At 40.0% G+C, this 24688-nt stretch overlaps 1 protein-coding gene across 1 annotated transcript in view; it reads right to left on the bottom strand.

Annotated features, from left to right (window-relative positions):
- Positions 1-898: 898 nt before the first annotated feature.
- The window catches only part of ABCC9 (ATP-binding cassette, sub-family C (CFTR/MRP), member 9), a 75749-nt gene continuing 51959 nt past the window's right edge, over positions 899-24688 (bottom strand). The window contains exons 25-39 of the mRNA XM_010291239.1: positions 23868-24088; positions 22774-22922; positions 21901-21970; positions 20960-21117; positions 18005-18097; positions 15181-15283; positions 12686-12787; positions 9765-9885; positions 8665-8795; positions 7995-8073; positions 4917-5025; positions 4578-4681; positions 3732-3865; positions 3313-3375; positions 899-1195 (exon numbers count right to left, since the gene is read on the bottom strand). Coding sequence (XP_010289541.1) covers positions 1058-1195; positions 3313-3375; positions 3732-3865; positions 4578-4681; positions 4917-5025; positions 7995-8073; positions 8665-8795; positions 9765-9885; positions 12686-12787; positions 15181-15283; positions 18005-18097; positions 20960-21117; positions 21901-21970; positions 22774-22922; positions 23868-24088 — 1775 coding nt within the window. The 3' untranslated portion in view covers positions 899-1057. The remainder of the gene's footprint in view (positions 1196-3312; positions 3376-3731; positions 3866-4577; positions 4682-4916; positions 5026-7994; positions 8074-8664; positions 8796-9764; positions 9886-12685; positions 12788-15180; positions 15284-18004; positions 18098-20959; positions 21118-21900; positions 21971-22773; positions 22923-23867; positions 24089-24688) is intronic.

A 24688-nucleotide genomic window follows, 5' to 3' on the forward strand; every position in this document is an offset into this window, starting at 1 on the left:
TGTAGGTAAGTATCTAAATTAACCTAAATTCTTGAAAATACAGAAATAATTTGAAAAGCATACCTTCTTGGACTAGATCTGGTTTAGAGATACACCAGAAATGTGTAAAGGAAAAGAAAGGTTGTCCCAAAATAATAATAATAATAATAATCCCAAAATAAAAAAAATAGTGTGAAGGACTAAAGACATACAAAACAATTAGACGTTGGCTAATTACATGCCATTTTAAGTAGAATATTTTAGTGGACATGTTTAAAAGATTGGCTAATATCAAGTTTATAAATTCAGATTATTTTTAATACAAAGTCTTCAGATACTGTACAAAATCCTCCTATAAGCCTATCAAAGCATGCATAATTATAGGTTCATTTGCATCTTTGATTGAAAAAAGTCTGCAGAACAAATATGGTTTTAGGAACTGGCTCTAGGGATAAGCCATCATTGTGCTGAAAAATAGTACTGTGCCAACTATTGTGTGTGAACTGAAGTGAAGGACAGGGAGAATTTCCTTATTTCTGATTAAATTCCTTTCCCTCATTCACTGCTCCTCCACTACAACTTGAAGAGCAAAGTTTATGCCTTTGGAATGCAGCAGATTGCCCCAAGTGTTACGGGTTTGGATTTGCTGTTTTTGGTTTTTTTTTTAATTTTTTCCCCTCTGGGGACATAATGCTTCTGGGGATCTCTGATTTCCCTGACAAACTGCACGATTTGATTGCTGGTTCCAGCATAGCATATGCAGTTTATAAAAGCAGTACATTCTGTTGCTCTTTATAAAAGAAAATAAAGTCACTAAAAAGTCTAAAGAAAATGCCAGATTCCCAGGAAATAGAAAATTCTGCCTCTGTGTGTGTGTGAAGTTTAATAGCTTTTGAATGAAGTGACATTTTTATTGCTTTGAGGCATACATGTATTGCAATAGGTTTTATTATTTTGGAAGACAGAAGTGTGAAGAAAGATGCTCTAAAAAAAAGATAAAAGTGATATTACATTGCATAGAAAATATTTGCATTTCATTTGTTTAAAAATGAGCTATTCAAATGCATCATGTGATTCTTCACATGTCAGCCCGGACAAATGAAGCAAAGATACCGTCTTCTTGCGAAAGTAGGTTCTCAGGCGTATCATATTCTAAAATGTTCCCTCGCTTCATGACGATGACCAGGTCCGCCGTTAGGATGGTGTGAACCCGATGCTGCCATAAAGAAAAGCATACGGAAGTTTTCATTATGATAATCCTCCCTGCAGTTCATTAATGGGCCTAATGCAAGACATACCAAGTTGGTGAAAGGCTATCCTTGTTTACAGTGGTATTTGGCGTAGGTCCTCGCACTATATCTTTAATCTGAAGAGATCTCAAATTACTTTGCAGCCTCTGGCACCAAGCCTGAAAATATTTAAGCATGCACTTCACTTTCAGTCTGCCAATTGCCATTATGGACAGCACAGCTGTTGGAACAAAACCCACGGCATCACTGAAATACATCTTCCTCTTCAGGAATAAGGGTGAGAAACATCCTGGGTATGCCTGCGCTGTCAAGTGGCTTAGCATCCTGCGCTGCTCCTTGGTCTCTGTACCCTGACTGTCTGCTCTGCATTTGTCTTAGGGCACTCCTGGGCTGTCTCCTTCCGTAAATCAACTAGCTCCCTCTAAGATTAAATTTTTGGGTGCTAGTTTAGCCCCGTAGGCAACAGGAATGAAACCAGGCTGAGTTTGATTTCAATGCCGTATGAACACAAACAGTCTGGTATTGACAGGGTGAGCTCTAAAAGTGTGGATTCCACTAACATTATAGATTCAATGTTAGCTGCCTGTCTAAGCTTTAGTTAAATACGATTTGCATAAATAGTCATGAAATTAAACAAACCCAGGAACCGCACAATAAACACCTTCTTGCACTGTACTGTCATCTCAGAAGTTGTGCAGTAGAAAGGAAGCAGAGTGAAACTAAAGAGGTAAAAATAACTACCAAAGAGCCAGAAGTCTTGTGAACAGTGTGGACTGACAGAGTCTACTTGTGAGTCTTCACCAAAGTGGTGAACAGGCCGTCCTCTTTGAGGAGTAAGTTTGAGGCAGTGTCACATTCAACTAGAAAGCCCTCAGAAAGGACTAGGACAATATTGGCGTCCAAGATGTGAGATACACGATGCTGGAAAAAAGAAAAGAAAAACAGGTGGGTGAAGGAAGGATCAGCCATAAATAAAGAGAGGAAGGAAATGAAGCCAACTTTATGAGGAAAGCTAAATATTAATGTGTGTCATTTTGCTTGAGACACCAACTTCAGAAAAGCAAAGCAAAAGAAAAGTGAGATTTCAGTCAGAAGGACAATACGGAAAATTTGAATGGCATGTAACTGAGGGAGAATACGCTTACTGCTAGCATCTTCAGCATTTACACACCCAAGAACCTTAGAGCCTACTGTAAATGAGCTAGGTTAAGTGGTTTGCTTGACACAAGCTAGTCACTGACAGACTTGAAACCAGAGTCCAGGAGGCATAATTCTAATCTCTAACCGCAGGACTTTATTCCAGACAAAGCAAATGAAGCAGCTGTTGAAATATGTATTTATCTCATGAATAAAACATCTGTTTGTTGAGTAAGCCTGCCGTCACAAGATGGAACACTGTGTAAGTGTGTATGTGCGTATGCATGTCTATGTATACACATAGACATGCATACCTGCACAGATGTATGGAACTTTTGGGCACTAGAAATGGCAGGAAAACAGGAAAAAATATCATAAGCCCTTAGTGGAACAGATATTCATTTTGAGCAATTCCCACTGATTCCAATTTTTAAAACCTTTATCATAAAACCAACTTTTTATTCTGAAAGAAAAGATAGTCCAATTTGAGAAATCATACCAACAAGCTTCTGAAATCTTAGCTGCTTTTATAAATTTGTGCCATGATTCTGGACACTATACATGCATAGACTTCAGAGGCAAAATTCAAATCTAGATTTTGATGCAACTTTCAATAATGGTTTAACCCATGGATTTGGTTTCAATTTTTAGTGAGAATGTCCACAAATTTTCTTGGAGACAGTGTAGATGCTGAAGCTCCCTGTAAAGTCCTTCTTCAGATCTAAGTGTTTTAGTTCGACCCACTTCAAGATAGCATTTACTGCAAAATTTCAGGTTGATAGTATGTGTCTTGATGTTTTCTTGTATCTGTGAATATTCTGACCTTGTTTTTTAGTTTTATTTTTTGATGGTTTTTAGTTTTATATAGTGATGCTTAACTGGTGAAAGGCAAGATTAACTGTCTGAGGAATGAGGAAAGAGAGCATTTGCTGACATCAGTACTTACCGCTATTGTAACAACTGTGCGGTCTGCAAAGGCAGTCATCACAACCTTCTGCAAAATGTTTTCCTATCAAAGGAAAAAGCTTACTTCAGTTACTTCATCCTTTTACATTTTAATTCATGTGTCTTCAAGCACATTAAGAGAGAGGATCATATTGCATACAATCTCTGATCTGTGCACCAGATTCTCTGTAACGAAATGCCACACAGGGGATTTTCTAAAACATTTCATCTTTTTTCCCCTCACCATAGGCATCAATCCCCAAAACACATTAACAGCAACAGCTGAAACCAAACACAAGAGAAAGGCAAAAAAGCTGTCAGTTTTTTCTGCTAAAGAGACCCCATGGCTGACATTTAGGGAAGATGATGCCTCCTCTCCTAGTAGATCCACGCAGTGATGGTGCTAATTGCTATACTCACTGTGGCCATGTCAATAGAAGCTGTGGCTTCATCCATGATGAGAATGCTACTCTTGCGGACAAAGGCTCGGGCCAGACAGAAGAGCTGCCTTTGCCCTACACTGAAGTTCTCTCCTCCTTCTGTGACCATTGCATCTGTAATAAAGTCAGTTACTTTGAATGTCGCACCACTGAAATGCTATACATTCATACAGTCTGGACCCAGTGATTTTGAGTGGGCGCCATGAGAGCTCTGCTTGTGCACAATTCCAGGGTCAAGCAAGATCCCTGTAAAAGCCAATAAGTGTAATCTTGACTGAACGCTGGAATGGAGTGACACCAAGACAAGTGAGCACAACTTCTTGGGAAAGGAGCAATACATCATTAAGCAAATAGTTGGCACAAATAGTTAGCAAATCTGGTAGGCTGCAGGATAATATCTTAGTAATATGAAATACACTTAATATGGAAGGAAATATGCAAGTTTCCTTCATGAACCAAATCTGAAATTATAAGGAAAATGCTCTGTTGGTGTTCTAGACAAGAGCTACAGCTTTGCTGGTGGAGCTAGATTCTGCTGACAGAGTGAAGGTAAAACTGCTCCTTTTTTAACTCTTTGCTGACTCGTCACTATGATGCTGAGGTGCTGCAGGATTTTTCTGCAATGAGCGGAAAACCAGTCTGCTCTTCAGCTTTTTAGTAGCAATATTCTCTCTAGCATAGAGACAGAATATTCATTAGGTACCTGTCAACTCCTACATGATGGTTTAGAGTGTAAGATCCCATGTATCTGTTTATATGCGTGCATGCTCATGCGTGCATAATTTCATTGTTGGCCTATGTTCCCAGAGACTTGGTTCAGACATACCAAGGCCTCCTGGCAACGACTTGACCATGTTCTTCAACTGAGCAATCTCCAAAGCTTCCCAGAGTCTATCATCGGTGCACTTGCATTCTGGATCCAAATTAAAGCTGCAAAGGAAACCGTAACAGGAGTCTTGTTACTGCACTTACAGTTCATTCGGGTCTTCTGCAAAGGCACATTTTGGCATTGTGTATGTCACTTGACTTCTCTTGGGCAGATTGTGTAGATAGATTGGGCTGAGCAGGAAGGTTCCCTCCCTTTTCCATCCCTTCCTGTTCGACAGTGCCCATCACAAACACACCGTGCAATGCTGCTTGTCACCCCCTGATGGCATACACCTACCGGATGGAGCCACTGAACAATATTGGATCCTGGAGAATAATGGAGAGTCGGGAACGGAGAGTATGAAGAGGCAATTTGCTGATGTCTATTCCGTCAATCACTATCCTCCCTGTTTAAAACAACATGCAGAAGACATGTGAGGGAATTGCACAAAGCATGTGATCTGCAGGTAGCAGACAGAAAGATAAAACGGGTGGTTCGGGCTGGACTCCAAAGGATGAGGCTGTGAGTCTCTGCGATCTCTCAGCACTGCCATACAGACATAGGGAAGGTGAATGTATGTAGTAATGCTTATTAGTGACGCTGTTGCCTTGCTCTCTTTTTTCCCCACCAACCTTCCCTTAAAGGATATACATGATTTCCATGATGCTATGTGATTAATCATAGCACCAGAAGGTTATGGGGCAACCTGAGCTTTACAGCCAAACAGAGCAAGAACAAGAGCAACCTATGTAACTAGCCATGTCCTGTGCTTTTCTGTGTTCCCCTTGACTTTAACAGTTGCAGAACTTACTGGATTTGAGATTGTGCACAATTTCTTTTGCATAATATATGTATGTATCTGCAATCCATACATCAGGAGCCAAAACTACCTTTGGAACTCTAGAAGAAATGGGGTGGCATTAACTTTTTAACAAGAGGCAGATCAGAAAAACAAAAAGGGTGTCCTACTCCAAGGCATTTTAATATCATTCAAGCTGGTTCCTACAGATCAGTTTCATTTGAGTATTTGGTTGTGAATTAGCCACATACTGTTCTGCTAGCATAAGATTACTGGAAGCAGTCACATAAATCACTCCTTAACATAGTAGTTCATTCCCCTACAAGAAGTTGCTGCAACAGCTGGGATAATTGGTAAAGTAAGAGGATTTTTCCTTTTCTAGTCACTACTTCAGGTCAATGAGCATATGGATCTCATCTGAAAATCTGATTTATGATGTGCTGGGTGTGGCAACTGCTGACATTCAGGAGAAGGAAATGGGGGAAATGTACAAGAGAAACTGTTTGGCTGCCCTGTAAGTAGAAGAGGGTGAGAAGTGCAGAAGGAATCTCTTCCCTTGAATCTTGAAACAAAAGCCAGGAACTACTGACCCCACTGACCCTCCCTGGGCACAGAAACTTCCTCGGGGTTATGGGGAAGGGATGGGCCAAGGCAAATGGCCCAGAATGAAGATCTGGTAACGGGTATTTTCATCAGGCTCACTTCTGCAGTTTCCCTGTGCATTACTTCACAGGGCAGCTGCACTCCTCCCTGGGAAGTACCTAACATTAAGTTCATCAGTTCTCTCTCCCAACAGTGAGAACCTAACCATGAACTGGCAAATACATGGATATTCAAAGCTATGCTCATATGCCTCTTCTGTTATTCCCAATTGTCATGATCCTGCATTTTGTAGGTTACTCTGTGTGACCCTATTCCAATGAAAGACTTAATCCCCACCTGGCTGGATTACCAATAGTCTCATGCTTTTATTAGATGGTCAGAGGAACCAAGATTTAATCTGTAGGGTGCAAAGCCCAATTGTTTTCAGACTTTCAGAAAGTCTGAATCAGGTCATAAGACTTCAGCATGAGACATCAGTGGTTGCATAAACTTAAGCAATTCCTTTTCTTCACAAATGAGGACATGAGAGACAGTTAGCAGAAGATGAGGTGGACTAATGAAAGAAAAATTAATATGGCGTGCTTTGGGAAAAGAGGAAGGCATTTTTGATAGAAGCCAGGGTGCTTCAAGGAGAAGAAAAGAGTAGATTAGGAGACCTGAGGGAAAAAGTAAAGTAGAGAGCAGTTAGGAAACCAGGAAAGTAATGAGGGGAGGCCAAGCAAGACAGAAGAGAAATGAGAGATAGTTTGAACTGAGGGCAAGAAAAGGAAAACACTAAAGAACAAAGAAAGAAGCAAGAGTAGGGGAATAAAATGGGACATATACAAATTTAAAGAAATAACAGGGATATAAGGAACCAAGATGGATAACATGAATGAAATCTTGGCTCTAGTAAAGTTACTCGAAATCTTGTTATATAACTTTTATTAGAGCCAGGACTCCACCCAGAAGTGGACCAGCAAAGAGGCCAAATATGGGTCTAGCTGAGAGAGAGAGGGATGTGCACAAAGGATAAACAGAGCTTGACTGGAAAAGACTTAGGCATTCCCATTGGGAAAAATCAGGGATACAGAAGCAGCAGACAAAGAAAGGATAGAGAGAGAAGATTAAAGTAGAAGGAAACTTAAAGTTGGCCAAAACCATAATTATTCTTTGTTTGCATTATTTATATATTCAGGAACCCCAGTCATGAATCCGAAACCTATTACCATAGATACATATAGGCACAGAACCACAAGAAAAGCAAGTATTAGCTGCATAAGATTTACTTATCCTCCCACATCCTACTGGGGTTTCCCTAGAAACGTTCCATGCAGAATGGCTAAATTAGAAACACGGAAATCTTTGAAACAAAAAGATGACTTTCCAGTAAGTTTCCATATTCCCGCAACAGTACACATGTATATGTATTATAAATGCCAGGGTACATATTGCTGCATACCAGTTCATGCCAATTAGCTGGGAGAGTGAAATGCTGCTGAAGTGAAAACATAGCAAAATGTTTCCCAAACCTTCAGTCAGTTTTTGCTGTAATTGTGGGAAACCACAATAAAATAAAAAATAAATATCAAGGGAATGGACTTGTTGAGTTCTAGTTTCTATTCTGCTAATATTTTGACAGCTATCATAAGTTAATGCAGTTATTCATTAGGAAGAAATTTAGAGGCTCCAGAGAATTGCATATTTTTTCCTCCTATCTCAAAAATGGCATATTGTTTTGTCAGAGCATATGCAAAAACATAAAAAAAAATTAGAAGTATAATCTGTGTGTAATGTTTTCTGGAAGAACAAAGTACTGCTCACAACAGGACACTTTGTACTTTGAAGCATCAGGCATAACAAGCCCCATTCTAATCAAGTATCTTCTGAGCCAGAGCGCCAGGATGTAAACTATCAAAAAGTCTCCTCACTTCTCCTGAAGAAGTAAGGGGGGAGCAGGTCAGGAGCGGCAACATACTCCAGTGAAAACTAACCATCAAATATGTCCACCATTCTGAAGAATGCCAAAGACAGGGATGACTTGCCGCTGCCAGTACGTCCACAGATCCCAACCTGCAAAAGAAAGCAAGATGTTACTTACTTATGAAAGGAAGCTGTAAATCAGACTTGCAGTCCTTCTGGGAAAGCTGGACTGGACTGCCCTACTGATGAGTAAAAATGTCCTTCCCCATGGCTGGTGGCAGACACCAGGGAAAAAACAAAAGACCGTGGAAAGCACACTTCTCTTTTCTGGCTCTCAGCATTGTGAGGACTTGTCCCAGGAACATTTTTGAAACTTCAGCATTTTGACCTGGACTCCAATGACACTATATGCTGAAAAGTGAAATATTCTTGCATTTTTACTCTGTTCCAGTCTGGTGTTCACCTAACCTCATCTGACCAGCTAGGCTCATTCTTCGTGAAGGGGGTGGACTTGTAAAGAAATGAGACTCAGAAGGAAAACAGATCCATCAAGAATAAGATGTCATCAGTGTAAGTTTCTTGACCCATGCCCAGGGACCTCAGAGAGGACCATCGATGTATATAGCTGTCACTGCAAATTGTTGTTATTCTTGCTCTTCTGCCACCTTAGAAAAGGAAACACACTAAGAAAGGATCTGCTCCAGAATGAGGACAATGATAGGGAGTTGCTTGACACAGTACCTTTTGTCCTGGCTTGATATATGCCTTAACATGCTTAAGAACAGGTTTCAGGTTGTTCTCATACCGAACGCACAAATTTTCGATCTTGATTTCCCCTTCTTGGGGCCAGTCTTTTGGGACTTGAGAGGGATCTGAAATAGTTAACAGTAAAACAAACAAAAATGAATGCTATCAGAGGGTCACCTTTTATGACATTCCCATTTCCCCTTTTTTCCTGCCTGGGCACCTTCCTGAAGCCACTTGAGAAATGGAGTCCCAGTTCTCTGCCGAGGGGTTGCTGGGAACTGCCTGGCGGGCACATTAGCACTCAGCTTCCAGACCTCGACACATAAGATGAGAGGGCAGATGCTGAAGTGGCTCTTGGCAATGAAATGGGGAGAAGCCAAGTGAAGAGAGAACATAGTGTCAGCGCAGTGTTAGTATGTTCTTCGGTCAGTAACCGGCACAGGAAGGGCAGTGCAAGGAAGGATGTTGTTACTGCTGTACAACATGAGCTGTTGACTCTATCACAGCTCATGTTTCATCCTGATTTGCAAATACACAGGCAGGTTTTGTCTCCAGACTAAGTGGCTTAGCTTTCCAGGGAAGCGTACTGATCTGTAAGCATTTTGGCCTTTCACTTCAAGCACTTCTAAAACACCAATCAAAGCCAATTTGAAATACGTGGAGTACGAACAGCAACGTGCAGTTCAGGGAAGAGTTGCTGAGGTCTGATTGCCAATGTGCCCCTGTCCTGTAGACCCCATTTGCTGCAAAGTGTGGGACTGTTAATGCATTTCTGATTTTTATCTATATTTTTGTTTTCCAAATAGCCACATGGATGTTTTGTTCATTCCATCTATAACTGTGCCCTGGTACTTTCTGATTAGACTACAGGGCCATGCTCTGTATCCCTGGCATTCAGTAGGGTTTTTTATGTTGAGTAGCATGGGCTACATATCTCAGAGCTGCTTTTGGCTACCCTTGTCACTCAGATCAGTGGGAGTTCCTACATGTCAATGAGAACAGGTTTTGGCCAGAGGCGTATACATTTTGCATGACCAATCTACCATGCTTTCACATTACCACATTAAAAACCAAAAAAGATTAGAGTGCAATACCCAAGTAGCCATCATAGTTCTCCGACTCCATGTTCAGGAAGCTGTGCACTTTTTTTACTGCACCCATCTGCACCTCCAGATCAGCCAGATTCCTCACCACCCAGTTCAAATAGTTGGTTATCTGCATCACAGAATGAAAACAAGGTCAGGGTTCATCTACCTGTTTGCGAATAAAGGTTGGATAAATTTGTAAAAGTCTTTGGCCTGACTCAGCACAGTGGGTCTCTCATTGACATTACAACAGCTCTAGACTCAGTGCAACAGCATCAAATGCATAATAAGCCAGTCATATTCCAACACAAACAACCCTGACATAGTAATTTAGTGCTTAGGTATTCTCATCCTTCTTTTTTGAAGGAGAAATATGGAAAGGTTGTACCTGCAGTCTGAAGATGTGACTGATTAAGGGAATCTCTTGTTCTTGGCATCTAGTAATCTGTACTAGATTGCCAAAAGGCATCTTCTTTAAATACACCCACAGAGTAGATATCAAAATTGGAAGCCGTGTTTGGAAATATTTCATTTTCTAATCTTTCAAAGACTGCAACTGAAGATTAAGAAAGTTTACTATTTGCAAATATACTGAAAAGATTTGATGGGTGTTTCATTTCTCTCTCCTTCTGTGCATATTTAGATGTTTTATTTCTCTCTGTGGAAAATGTGAGGGTTTTTAGCATAGAAATATATAAGAAAAAATGTATTATCAGTTCAATGGTGTTTCCTTCTTGGTTTTTATTCCCATTTGTAATCAAAAGGATCTGATCAGTAGTAAAGGTATTACTTGTAGTAGATAATAGTTGATAATTAGTTGTCTAATAATGCACAATAGCTTAGAGAAACTGATCTCTAGTCAAGACTGACTATTTAAGGCTTAAAATTGTAAAGCAATTTCCTAAACATTTCCTAAATGTTCCTAAGTCTGTGTTTAGGTGCTGATATAAAAAAGAAAAACTGATCTTATTAGGAACAGTTGATTGCCAAACACCTTTAAAAATTGAGATGCTTTACATACCTGAATAAAGGTTTAGAAACTTAACTTAGACAGTGAAAACATCCTATACGCAGACATATTCAGAAAAAGATTTTGTCATTTATTTGTGGGACATTGCTGAATCTGCCAGATAAGAAATTTATTATAAATAAATCAGCCAGCTCCACTTCTTTTCCACTTACCTAATACTGATGCAATAGGCATACAGTAAATAATTTTCATTGAGATTCAGCAATAACACTTGTTGTCAATTTAGAGGATTTAGTTGCTTACTTTATCCTTAAGATAGACTTACTCTAGTGGCTATTGTGAAGTATTTTATTTGTTATTCAGAAACCCACTCATTCTGTGTCCAGCTGTTGCATCAGGAAGTTATGGAAATGGGTACGTTTGCAAATGAGCTAAACACTCTGCTGCTTGCAGAGTAGCAGGCTGCAATCGTATTTGGCAGATTTGATAACAGAGCCTGGCATCCCAAAGGCTCTACCCATTATTTCAACCTTTATCACAGTTGTGCAAGGGAGTTGGCAGTGTTTATACAAGGGAAGAGAATAAGCTTGAAGATGTCCACTGTAAACACAACGTTGGTACAAACAGTTTGCTCTCATCCAGGTCCAAACATCAGCCCTCTCTTAGCTCCAGGGAGAAATGATACAAAAACCCATGTCAGGGGCCACAAGTAAGATTCAACTGCATTCAAAGTTTCATCAGTGTTATTGTGGGGCAGGAGGGAGACAGGTGACTAACGCATTTTTTCCTCTGCTATGCCAGACTTCAGCACGTGGCTAATTTACACTAATGGTCTGTTTGCAAATACAGACTAAATGCAAAGAAGTCAAAGATGATGCAGACATCTTGGCGCTTCCAGATCTCTGCTAACAAAGCAGGATTACCAGGAATGTTTTCAGAGAGAAGTTGAAGCTCTGGGACTGATTCTTAGTTACTGGCAGATTCTCACACTGCTGGAACAACAGGACGAGGGGGATCTAAGGCAATCCTAAGGCAGCTGCCAAGAACTTTCTCTTGTAACCATGGGTGTGCCAGCATTTACGTGCAAAGCCAAATCTCAGCATTAGTCCCATACCCGTAACATTCCCTCATACCAGTGCCGTAAAGCAGCCATTTTTTTGCCATGCCAGCCATGGTTTCAAAAATTCTTCCTGCCATTATCCTTATGCTACTTCTGTCCCCACTCTCATGATTAATTCAGTGATATTTCTGCTCTCTGTGGTGATCATACGCTATGCTCATCATGCGCTCTCTGCCTCTCTTACAGCCTACTGCACTAAAACACTGTTCCTTCTCCATGACTCGGCTCAAATAGCTCAGTGCTAACAATAGAGTTAAAATGAATTGGCTAGCATCCCACCAAGATTTCATCTCCTCTGCTTTCCTACTGCTACCTGTCATGATGAACCATGCCTCCGAGCCCCAAAAGTCCCAATCCCAAATCCATTCAGAATTCTGTGGAAAATATTGGGCATCTGAGTAATTTCCTTCCGAAGGTAGAACTGTCATTTCTGGTTCTTCAGCAATTATTTTATTTGGTCTTTGGTTAAACATTACCCAGATTATGACAGTCTGTGGGATAGTATTTTCTGGCAGGTTTTGCCATATACAGGCAGAACCAACACTGTGTTGTGCAAAACAGAGTGCACAGCAGGTCCTCTTACGCATTTTTAATTTTCCTGCTCTGCTTGGGAGCACGCAGGGCCTGGGAATGGTTGTGTTTTTTTAATTGGCTCATAAAACCTGAAGCAAGTCCAAGTTGCCCTGAACTCTCTCAACTTTGGCTCAAATCCATTATTTGCAAGATTGTTTGTTTCAAGATTAAGAAAGTTGGAAGATAACTATGTATATGTATTTAAAAAAAATATCATAAAACTAATACATTGGTCTGGAAGTTCTTATGCTTTGCCTTGGTACATACCGTCAGAGCATACAGGAGACCTAGCCCCACAAACCCCGAGTTAGGCCCTTCGGTGATGGAAGTGACAGCCGCAGTCAGAACTATGCAAGCACCGAGGTAATCCTGGAACGAGAAAGAAGGAAGAGAAAGATTCTAGACAACATTAAAACACCGCAACAAGAAAACTTCTTCAGATACAGAGCACATTTGCTTTACTAAGGATTATTTCTGTAACGATGCCTAGTTCTTAATTCTGGGCTATTTTTCCTGGAAAATGTCACGGGTTTTTGTGCCCAACCTGAAACACCCTAAAGGAACTTGCTGAACACAAATGAAACAGGACAGTATTTTCTGCATATCCAGTTGGGCTAGGGTATCCCATTGTGGCCACCCCAAAAAGAGCAGGTATCAAAAAAATCTAATGAGCATATAAAAAACCCAAACAAAACACCATAAGAATGGCATAATACTGACACTCCTAATTCCTAGCACTAAAACAAATCAATTCCACTCTCTACTCTCCTTCAGGTCTTCTCAAACATGGGTTTACCTCCCAAAAAAGAGAAGTATCAGTGACTTCACAAACTCCATGAAGAGTTTTTGTAGAATTTATACAGGTAATCCACACGTTTTATGGGCACAAGTGGGTAAACTCACATAAAGTGTCTACATCATGCAATGGGACGCTGTGCATAGTGAAGACATCCCCAAGTCTGCTATATACTCACAGCCTGCAGTGAAACACCATGTGGTTGTTGGTAATATGGACTCTGAAAGCAGTATAGCTGTGTAGTTGTGGTGCTGCAAATGAGCTACTAAGCCTTGCTCCTGCCACAGCACTTCGAATTTTGGACTGACTCCATGGTAGACACCTGAAGGCTCTCAGCTCTGTTGCATGGTGATGACTTGCTTTACAGAAATTGCTGTGTAGGCTGTATTAGAAAGATCTGACTTCTCACAAGCTCTGCAGGAGCTTGAACCCATCTTCTTGATGTGTACCTCAGTTTTGAAGTGAATGCCGCTCATGAGCGATCTCATGTAGTTGTCAAGGTGCCTGATTCATGAGACTGCTGATATTCCTACTCTCCCACTGCTCCCTGCATTATATTTATCTTGGATTACAGTGTTAGCTTTTTCCATCCATTTTTTTCCTCCTGTCTGATAATATCCTGCCTGGAATCTTCCCCTCTGAGATTTGAAATGAGGGCTGCCTAGTTCATCTTTCTGTAAAAAGTGTTGATGAGGCAGATGACAGATTCAAACTTAACGTCTACAGAGAAGTAGAACCACAATGATCTCAAGTCTCCATCAGCAGCTGGGACAGGACTTCATTGTTGCTATTAAACTCTATAAAGTTTTGTGTCATGTTAGTACCACTGTGCCATTAGGCAGAGCTAAATAAACTATTCCTTGGCGTGACCACATTATTTTCAATGCCATGATGAAGCAATGCATATTCTTGGATCAAATTCATTCTGCATGTAAGCAGGTCTAAGACTGTGAGACATTAGCAGGCATTGCCACAGTTTATTCCAGGACTGGTTGTTGCTCTGTTATTTATCTGTCTTTGATTTGGAAGTGAGTTCAGCTTGATCTTGGAAGCTGTAAGAAGCTAAAAGCATGAGGAAAAGCTGTGCCATCATAAGAAATGGAGCACAACTTTGTTGCTCTGCTAGCATATCAGGAAATTAAGGTAAGGATACAGCCTTTGAAGTGAGGATTAATCATGCCTGTTACTCTTTGTGTCTAGCAGAATCAGGTCACTGGTCTGTTTATTCACTGCTCTTGTAGTGTCAGATGAATAAGGAAATCACAGTGATTTTGCTCGCCTCTCGCTGACTTGCAAATCAGGGAACCTCTTCATATGCTGTTCCTTGTGGAGCCCCCACAGAAGCCAGGAACCTGTCTCACTGCACTGGCTGTGTTGTGCCCTACCATCATTTGTTTTTCAGTTGGAGTCTAGTTCTGCCACCTTTCATGATATTGAACAGTACTGTAAATCGCACAGTATGAGTTCAGAGCTGCAGTAAGGGCACTGCAAATGGGGGCCCTAAATTACAGCTGTGGGATAAAACCTGTTACTGGAGAGATTCCTCAGGACCTGGAAGCTCAATGGTGCCTAAAACAGCCCTGGTGGAATGATGGCACAGTTCACAAAACTACTTAAAAGCCATACTCTGCTTTGAAAGTAGTTCCTGCCGTGGCAGGTCTGCAGATGCTGCGCAGTAGTAGAGAAAGCCTTATTTCAAGTTACGTAAATGTTTGTTCTTGCGCTCTCTTCAGATGCTAGACATCACAACAGAAAAAGATGAGGGAGACTTGTATTTTCTTACTCCCAGCCAAGAAAGCTGAAAAAACCTTTTGGGTTTAACATAAACAATCCCAATCTATTTTAAGGGACAGTGTGTATAATCTCATCGCGAGATTAATTCTCGTTATTATCTTCTCTGCATCAGTCAAAGTCTCTGTTTGCTTCCAAGGTTTCAAAACCATGGCTAGGACTAAACTGAACGTACCGTCCTGACCTCCAGCCATCTGTTGGCAGCCGATAGAAATAAGTAGGCAATGTTGTTCGTGTCTGTTAGCTCCAGCATACGTTGTTTAAATCTGGCTTCGTGCCTGCCAAGAGCAAAGTTGTTGTATTACAACACATTACACACTCATATGCAAAGAGATGAAGCATTAAACTCTTCTCTCCCACCCCTCACCCCCAACCAAAACTTTTGGACCTTCTTCTTTTGCCAAACTGGGTTAAAAACTCTTCCCTAAGGACCCATACCTTCTGCTAGTGCTCTAGAGCTACACATACAGTGGGGAGGAATTTGACAAGCAATTAAATTGGGCTAGATTTTGGATCAGAGCCTGCTCCCTCAAAGAGACTGCAATCCCAGCATGTTAGGGACAGGATTTACTTCCCAGAGTATATCCACTTTCATAGTTGTGGACTGTGGCTGGGGCCACAAGCGAGGGGTGCAGCCACTAGCAAGAGCAGAGGGCTCACCTGTCAGCATAAAATCTGATTTCAAAAGTTACCTGGCCAGCTGCAGGAGTCTTCAACAGGGGTGACATTTCTAAGGCTTCAACTAATGTAGACTGCAGATTGATCAGTAGATCAATACCTTTCAGCCACTCAGCTCAGCTGTTTTCTCAGCCAGTCACACTTTGCCTAAGCAACTCAGATGGCTACAATGAGGGAGAGCTATCAATCATTTCTGAGTTATAAAAACGAGCCGTGTTACCTCCACTGTCACTTGTTTCTCTCTCCCGTCATGTTTAAAAAACTGCAAGGATGTCAGAGCACCTAAGGGTGGAGGTACATGTTGGGAGGGAGGGGGAAATCTCTGTTGGTGTAAGTGTATTAAATCGTGGTGCCTTTCAATACTTCAGGTATGACCTGCAGTCAGATGGAAATGATTTTGTTGTTTCATATTAAATGTTAAATACTCTCACTTGAATAAAGTTGTTTCATATTCTACTGTCTGTTAAATACTCTCACTTGAATAAACTAGCCAAACTTCATCTTCATTCAGCAGCTTACTGTCTGTTTTATCATGGCAAGTTCTTCCATTTCAAAGTCTCAGGGCCCTGCTGTGAAGCACCTGTGATCCCTGTTCTGCCAGAAACTTCGTTTTCTGCTTTTTTTTTTTTTTTGGCCTTTTCCCACTGATACTTTATTTCCCTCTGCACAGCTTGTAAACATGGCAAGCAACCTCCCCGAAACAACAACTGGTAATGGTAATGACGCGGGGAGTAGTAAGAGATTCACTGAATATCCTGCTCGTCTGCCTGTCTGGCAGCAAAACTGCTGTTTTCCTGGGGGAAAATCTGACATGCTCAATCTGTATCTTTTCATCCACGTCCAGCTCGTCTTCTGCTCAGTTTTAGACTTTTATCCTGTCAGATGACAAACAGCAAAGGTCACTGAAATTGCTTTCTGATCCAACTGTGCTACTTTGTGGTAAGTTATATGAGGGGCTGCTCTATTTTATCCTGGAACATACTGAACTCAAACTGCAGAGAATGACTAACAGGACTGTTAGTAAATACGAGCTCACTGACAAAAAATGGTAGAGACTTCAGGTTTGGTTGACAGTGGAGCACAGATAGGGAAATGAAATGGCTTTGATTAGCACCAGGGATCCTGGAAAACTCAAGTGATGGCTACAATGCCTAGTCCTTCCCTAGGGCTGCTTTTTGCTCTCTGCCATCCAAGCCCATATTGCTGTTTTACAAGGTAAAGAAGAGTTGGATGACCCCCAAGAAGTGCTAAGCTCCTTCTTCTTCCTAAGGACATAACATGATGAAAGGCCACTCTGAATCCCTCAAGAAGCACTCAGCATACATCAGCATTGGACCTTAATTACGACTTACAGTTTCAGTACATCATTCTGGTTGATAAATCTTGTTGCAACATTTCTTGTTGACCACTGGCGCACATCTCTTCAACACAGCAACATTTTTGCTTGTTCTGCCACAGTCCTTACTGCAGCACTCTGAACTAATAGCCTAGGTCCTAAAGCTAGCTTGAAATAATGAAGCAGTCTTAAGCTGATCAAATATGTGTGTAAATAGAGTGCAGTGTGATCCACACTGGTTTGAAATCCTACAGTGCGCAGAATGAGTGCAAGTAACACTTACTGGGGGACAACATCAAGCTGGCGCTTTGACAGAGCCATGCCAGCTATAATGTAGTGAATATACAAGGAGAATTTGGCCTATATTTCATGTAGTAAATAGAGAAAAAAATATATGCATGGAAAGTTGGAAAAATTCTCTGAAACTTCTGGAATTTATTTTTTTGTTTTGATTGACAAGGCTATGTTTTACAATATTAAGATCAAGTTCTGTTCTGCCATACTGTTTTCTTGGAAAGTCCCTCTAGTTGCATACCAACTTGCAGTTGGAGAGTATTATAATGATGTTTCCCTGCCTGAGGTGTGGGTTAAATACGGAAATGATTCAGGGGCACTGAATCTGATATAGCAGAGGGGTCTGAAGGAGTGATGCCCACGCCTGCCTGACAAAGGAGAGCTCCCTGTTGTCCAGGTAAGGCATGGTTAAACTTAACACCTTAAAAGTTTAAATACCGTACCCTACAGAAGTCATCATCTTTAATTCAGTGGAAAACCAATACAATTAAATTAGTGTGTTACTGAAAATATGCACAAACGTGTAGAGATGTGGAAAAGCAACAGGAAAACAAACAAACATTTCTTCCCTATTTTGAGGTAGCTTAATTAAAGTCTACCAAATCCAATAATTTGCCCTCAGATATGGTCCAACAAGCTGCATGGGCCAGAGCGGAACCCAAGCCTCTCACTAATCATTTGTGTTACAAACCTGAATGCTCTGATGGTGGTAAGGCCTTCAGCTGTCTCAGAGAAGTGACAGAGTAAAGGTAGCTGAGTGCTGTCATCAAGTTCCTGGAGGTCCCTAGCAGTACAAAAACCAACAGGCAGCCATTACAATGTGAACATCTCTGTCTGTAGAAATTTTACTGGATAACAGGCAAGAACAGACATTTTATGTATTGCACATATTCTTTTCAGGATGACACAAAACTATACTTTTCTATAGTATAGAAAGACACTGACATGGGAATATCGCATTTGCCATTTGCCATAGGAGGCTTTGAATCATCTCCCAGCCACCTCCATAAATGTAGCTTTTGGTCACAGCTAAGCTTCTCTTTGTCCCACAGCAATAATGATATTATCACATCTCTCCTGGATAAAAACTGCTGTCCATTTTAGCCAGATCCTAATTAACTTTTATTCTCAAACATTCTAATTTATTAATAGAACTAATATAATTAACTTAAATTCAGAACAGTTGATTTTCAACTTTATAGCATGTTATTTGTGGCTCTTACATCAAATATGAAATAGAGTTTATCTGCAAGTTTTATGTATTTTATTGCAATTGTATCAACTACCCTATAAACTTTGCCTCAATTTGAGTATTTTGAGTATCTGTAAGTACCACAACATGCTGAACATAAAATATAGTAGACTATAGCAGACCTTCTATTTGTAGTGTTAACGTTATCACATTGGTTGAAACAGAGACAGCACTGACAGAGAAATAATATGAATGAGAAATTTCCTCAATTATTCAGCAATGGTGTTTTGAAGACCTGCCTGGAGCAATGATATTTAAGTCTAAAAAGTTCCAGTCTCCTGAAACAGAAACGTTTTCCAAACCACAGAGACAAATGCATCTTTCTGTAACACTCTGCCATTGGCATAGCAGCCAGTTGTATAAACAGAAGAGAGGCCAGATCATAAGATATTTAAACTCTTTATTAAAACCCTACTGTGTTTGCACACTGTATTAGAAAGGCCAGAAGAAATAACTGCTCCATGATGCTGAATGTTACAGTATACAGAACTGAATTTGCTGCTTATCTTTTGATGACAAATATGCCCTCTTTCAAATTTATGATGGAAAATACACAGAAGTTTTTGAGATATGTAATGGAAAATACAACAAAGAGTCAAAGTGCTGCAAAAAATACTGTAAATATTTGCATTTCTAAAAATTAGTGAAGCTTTATATGCCTGGAAAGCACTGCATGCAAGTAAGTTATAAATACTGTCTGAAGCTATTACTTCATCCTACATTTGCCAAGACTATTTTTTCTGGAATTAAATTGGATTTATTAGTTTCTGCTGTGGATTGAAAGAACACAAGTCAACCCTGGATGCTTCACAAGGATTTAAAAGAGTTTAAATTAAACAGATTTTAAAAAAGCAAAAATACTTGCTGATACAGATTTTCCCAGAAAACTGTAAGGGAATAAAATGAGTGAGGTAGCTATGGACTTGCAGAAGATCAGTGATTGCAGAGCCAATGGGTGCATGTGTGTGTGTGTGCTGACCTACAGCGGTGATTAATTTCTTGCTAGCTTGTGTGGTATGGCTGTCGGTACAGCATGCGGGAAAACCAGGTTTGGAGATACTCTCACATATAAAATCACAGAGAGAAACTGTAGTATTTCCCTGGAGTCTAATACAGCAGTTTGTGCCTACTCCTTTGTATTTCAAGCAAGAAGTTTAAACAGTGTGCACTGCTATGTGTAGCAGGACAGGGTGACACTCAGAAGACCATAAAGCATTTAAGAATGAAAACCAGGTCTCCTGATTCCTTAGCCACCTTGAGACCTGGTGTACTGCTACATACAGCATTAGTTTGGAAACCTGGTAGGAAAAGAACAAGGTTTCTGAAAACTCTCAGAGAATTTAAGCAAATTATTTCAGAATTAAACTTTTTTGTTTTGTGAATTCTGATTGTAGAGATTTCTTATGAATAAATGTCCTTGGAAGTTCTGAGGAAAGCTGATGAAAAGTAGACTAAAGTGAAGCTAAATTATTGCTATGTTGCTCTGTGCCCCTCCTGCTCCATTGACTTAGGGGGAATAACTGACACAATTCTTTCTCAGGCTACCTAAATAAGACTATTGTCCATGAAACCAACTGGAACGTTGTACGTTCCAGTACTTCCAACGTACTGGAACGCTCAGTTGAAAATCACTGTGTCTCTTAACCGGATGCTACCAAAGAGCAGTTAATGCTTTACCATGTGCATACTGCAAAGACAGGGACAGAAGTGACAGTTGCTAATGATGGCAGGTTATTTTGGCCTGCCTGCAGGTTAGCAGGCACCTTGATGGGTGTTTTTAAGTGTAGTAAATCCAGTCAGAAATCTGGCTGATAAAAAAGAAGAAGGATGACTGAATGAATTTAAGAAAAAACTCCAAATGGCTTGCTTAAGATATTTTACTAAATTATATAATGGATTTAGCACTCAAAGCATGACTCTTAAGAAATCACGACATTTTTTTGCTAAAAAAATGTAATCTTTATAACCAGCAAACCATTCTGAATATGAAATGTTGCTGTACAGTGGAAATGATATTCTGTAGAGGTTTTTTTACCAATATGAAGAAAAAGCCATGACTGATGTTAATCCAGGAAGTTATTTTCCATTCTCTACTAACCCTCAAAAGGTCAAAGAGGAGCTTTGACCAGATGTGAGCTGTGTCAGTTGATTAACAAACTTCATGCTTATCTGACTCTATAGCCAACAGTGTACAAAAGTGATGCAACTAGTGTTGCTTCCCCAGATACCCCGTCTGCATCAGGTCAGCTGGAAACACCCTCCAATATAGGTCTCAAACTCATACCTCAGGATAAAAAGCTCCTATATACTAGCTCCTGTAACCTCACATTCCATCACAACTCTTATGGTCAAATTTTTTTGGAATAAATTTTCAGGATAGTTTCTGATACATACTTGGAAGCAACTCTGAAGTATTTCTGGATGAAATAAAATGCTATCCCAAGAGGCACAAGGGCAACAAGGAACCATGGAGTGGCATAGGAGATCATTCCGATGGCTGACAGGCAGAGTAAGGTGGACCGTGTAAGAGACTCCAAGGTAGGAGGAATGTGCTAGAGCGAAACAAAAACCAAACATAAGGCAAAGGTTACCATTAGTACCACGATATGACTTTTCCTATAGAGTACCATAGAGAAAGTGCAATGATACCACTGTGCACTCATTGATACTCACCTTATATCAGGAGCTCTTATGTTTCTGTAGGTCTACTACTCAAATGTGCAGAGGTTAAAAAATGAGTCATTAGGTTTTTTTCTAAAGGTCAGTGTTTCAAAGATCACAGAGAAATAGAAGACATTTCCACCTTCTTATATAGCGGGCAAGAAAGAGAAAATTTTCTTTGATGTCCCAAATATTTAGAGAAACAGCATGCTCTTTCTCAGAGCCTCTGAATTTTCCTCTCATGTTCCCATCACCCTTACATTCAGGATTATTACTCACCCAAAATTTTTAATTCACAGCCATAATGAAAGCATCCCTTCCTCTCCCTGAATGTTGTAAATTCATATATGCTACAGCCAGGATGGAACATCTATTTGTCATGTGTACTCCCATATAGTTGAAGTTATTATATTCTACCCTGTTTCCTGTTTTGAGCCCATAATCTGGTGCTTTGCTAATCCAAATCTTCCAACAGAAACAAGTCTACATATGAAGACATTAAGAGCCACCATCTCCCACCAGGTTTATTCTAATGGTTACCTGCCCTCATTACCAGAGCCTGGTTTTGCTATGCCTTTCTCTACAGAATATTTGAATGTATCATCTTATTCAGTACCTAAGTGAAAATTTACAAAGCCAAGATGTAACAAAACAGAATATACTGATAGGTCTACCTGATCAATGATATTTGTATCAGCAGAGAAGCGATTTAGAATTAGCCCCAATGGAGTCGTATCGAAAAACCTGTTGAACAAATTAAAACCAAAAAGTTACCTGAAGAGGAATTCCACTTTGGATAAAAAGCCTGGTCAGACAGAACACAGAGCTGTGTCCAGACATCTTCTAAAACCAAGCAGTAAATATGAGTAACATAACACATCATAATGTCTGCATCCTGACTATCCAAATGCTTCTCTTGGCATTCCCTCCCCTCCCCAAACTTTCATGTTTCCTCTGCCAAAAACCTACTGTCTTGCCTCCTGCTCTTTCATCCATGTTCCCTCAAGATTTAAGATCCCTTCCAGAGACTGCAGCGTGTCCCTGGCTGCTACTCAACCTCCTGCATAGTACTGGACACCAGGACTCACTGGTTTCATAAAAGAACCATGATAACTGTATTCATTATGCAGGCATCCTTTTGGCCATCCTGCTGCCTGTGAGAGACTGTGGTTACCATGCACAGAACCTGTCCCTGGCCATAAGAAGAAACTTGGTGTCCATATCATTTGACCCCATGCCCATTGCTCAAGGTTGGAGCTGCATGCCCTGAAGCTAGAACTACACTCAAAGCTTTCCTTGACACCGAAGCCTTAAAGGTGGTACCAGCTATCTGACATATTTCAGCCAGATAAAAAAGGGGGCAAAATGTCATGTGTTCTGACATGGAATTTTCCCGCTCTGCTCACTTCACTAATTATTTTCACTTTGAGGCCTTGCACAAAACAAAGCAATTACAAGAGCTTTTCACAGGTGTATCCTCCTAGTTACAAAACCAGGACAGGTTTTGGCCATGTAGGTTTTCAGGAATAATGTTATTTTTGCTGTACCTGATTGGTCCAAGGATGATCTTGTTGAGGAGATTGTGGTGTAGGTTCTTGGCTGCTGTGAGACCCATCCACTCCACAGTCAGAGATGTGATGAGGCAAAGGACAATCCCTGCTCCAGAGAGGATGCTGAAGACAGCTACATGGTAAGTCTAATAAAATGATAAATACATCAGTCCTAGAAATAAACACACATTTCTCTTCTCTACTAGGAAGTTCACAAGGTACTTGGTACCAATCAGCTAGCATGTCACATCACTTATATTACATAATTATATCAATATAATCTTTGGGAAATAAAAGAACTATAATGGAACTGCAGTTCATTACGTTCACATAATTGGAAGATTTGGCAGTTCTAAGATCCCTCAGCCCACTGATGAGTACCTCTCAAGACCTTGAAGTGATAGTACTTAGAACTGTGAAAATAGACTGGACAAATACAGAAGTACGTAAATTATTAGCCAAGAAACTCAGACAACCAAAGTAGAACCTCTCAAGAATTAAGGCATTTGAGAGATGCAGGAAAGTTCCACTTTATTAAGTTCAAGCACCACTAAAATTCCCAGAGCAAATCCTAAACTAATCTGCCAGGGCTATAACACATTTAAGCCTTCTGAAAGTTTACTAAGTGGATTCCAGTGAGATATTTGTATATGAATCAAATTTACAGCTATAAGAAGATTGTATTTAAGTAGTACATTTGAAGACCTTTTTTTTTTCTGGCAGGACATTACTGGACAGCCAATACTTAGGAAAACAGGGTCATTGACTTAGGTGTTAAAAAATCCAGATGGAAAAGTTTAGTATGCAATTCCTTCCTTTGAAAAGTCAATCATTTTTCTAAACCTTAAACATGATTCTGTTTCAGTTTTGCATGTTTGAAAAGATTGATAAAATCTGAATTGTCTTATGTTTTACCATAAACAATTTATACATTCTATATAATAATCTAACTATATCTATCTGTATTTCAGATCTAGTTGGCTTCTAGATGAACAGCGAATAACTACTTTAAAACATTTTTTCTTTTTTTTTTTTTCCCTGTCAACCTCCAAGATATGTCCCACCTTGTTTGTGCTGTTAATGTCATCAACGTTCCTGACTTCATTTGCATTGTCCATGGACGTCCATGTAGCAAGCCAATAGTCTATGGCCACAATAACTGAGTGTTTCAACAATTTTGAGAAAATCATCAGAAAGAGCAAGAAAAATCCTCCAGAGGTTAAGTATCTCCAGCAGGTTTTCCACGGCATCTTTGTTCTGAGCCTCAAGACAGTTGACATATTATCATCTTCATCTTCTTCTTCTTCTTCCTCTGTGACTCAGACATTTGATCAAGTTAGCTTGGATTCAGTACTAAGAATTATACCTGGTTTTACTGGATTTAGTTGACTTTTTTTGTTTTGAATTTTAAATTTAACGGAAAAATTAAATTTGTAATTTAAAAACAGCAACACTTCAGACTTATTTTCATAAGACATCCCCTGTGCTCTTTGAGCAACTCTATAGACTGTCAGTCTTTGACTATTTACAGTTTTGGTAATAAATATCTTTGTAAGTCAGGTCTTCAGTACTGACTATTTATAGTAGAGACTAGGCCTTTCCCAACCTGTTCATTTGCTTTTACTATACAGTCAGCAGAGCACTTTGGGTCGTATGGAAGATTCTAGAAAGCTCGCCAAAGCTTTCCATCCAGATGCTCTGTCATCTGTTGCATGAAAGAACTCAATTTATACTTTATTCTTGAGTACTAAAGTTTTTTCTATATAAACGAGCATAGCTGTGGGATTAACGTTTCTTCTAGCCCTACTTGTGACTATAAACATGTAATTGTTCACATTATACTGAAATATAATTGGTGGAAGACTTCTGCTATGGGAAATACATATTTCATGGGTGCATAAACACTACATTT

The sequence above is a fragment of the Phaethon lepturus genome, unplaced genomic scaffold, assembly GCF_000687285.1.
Source record: "Phaethon lepturus isolate BGI_N335 unplaced genomic scaffold, ASM68728v1 scaffold9897, whole genome shotgun sequence".
NCBI lineage: Eukaryota > Metazoa > Chordata > Aves > Phaethontiformes > Phaethontidae > Phaethon > Phaethon lepturus.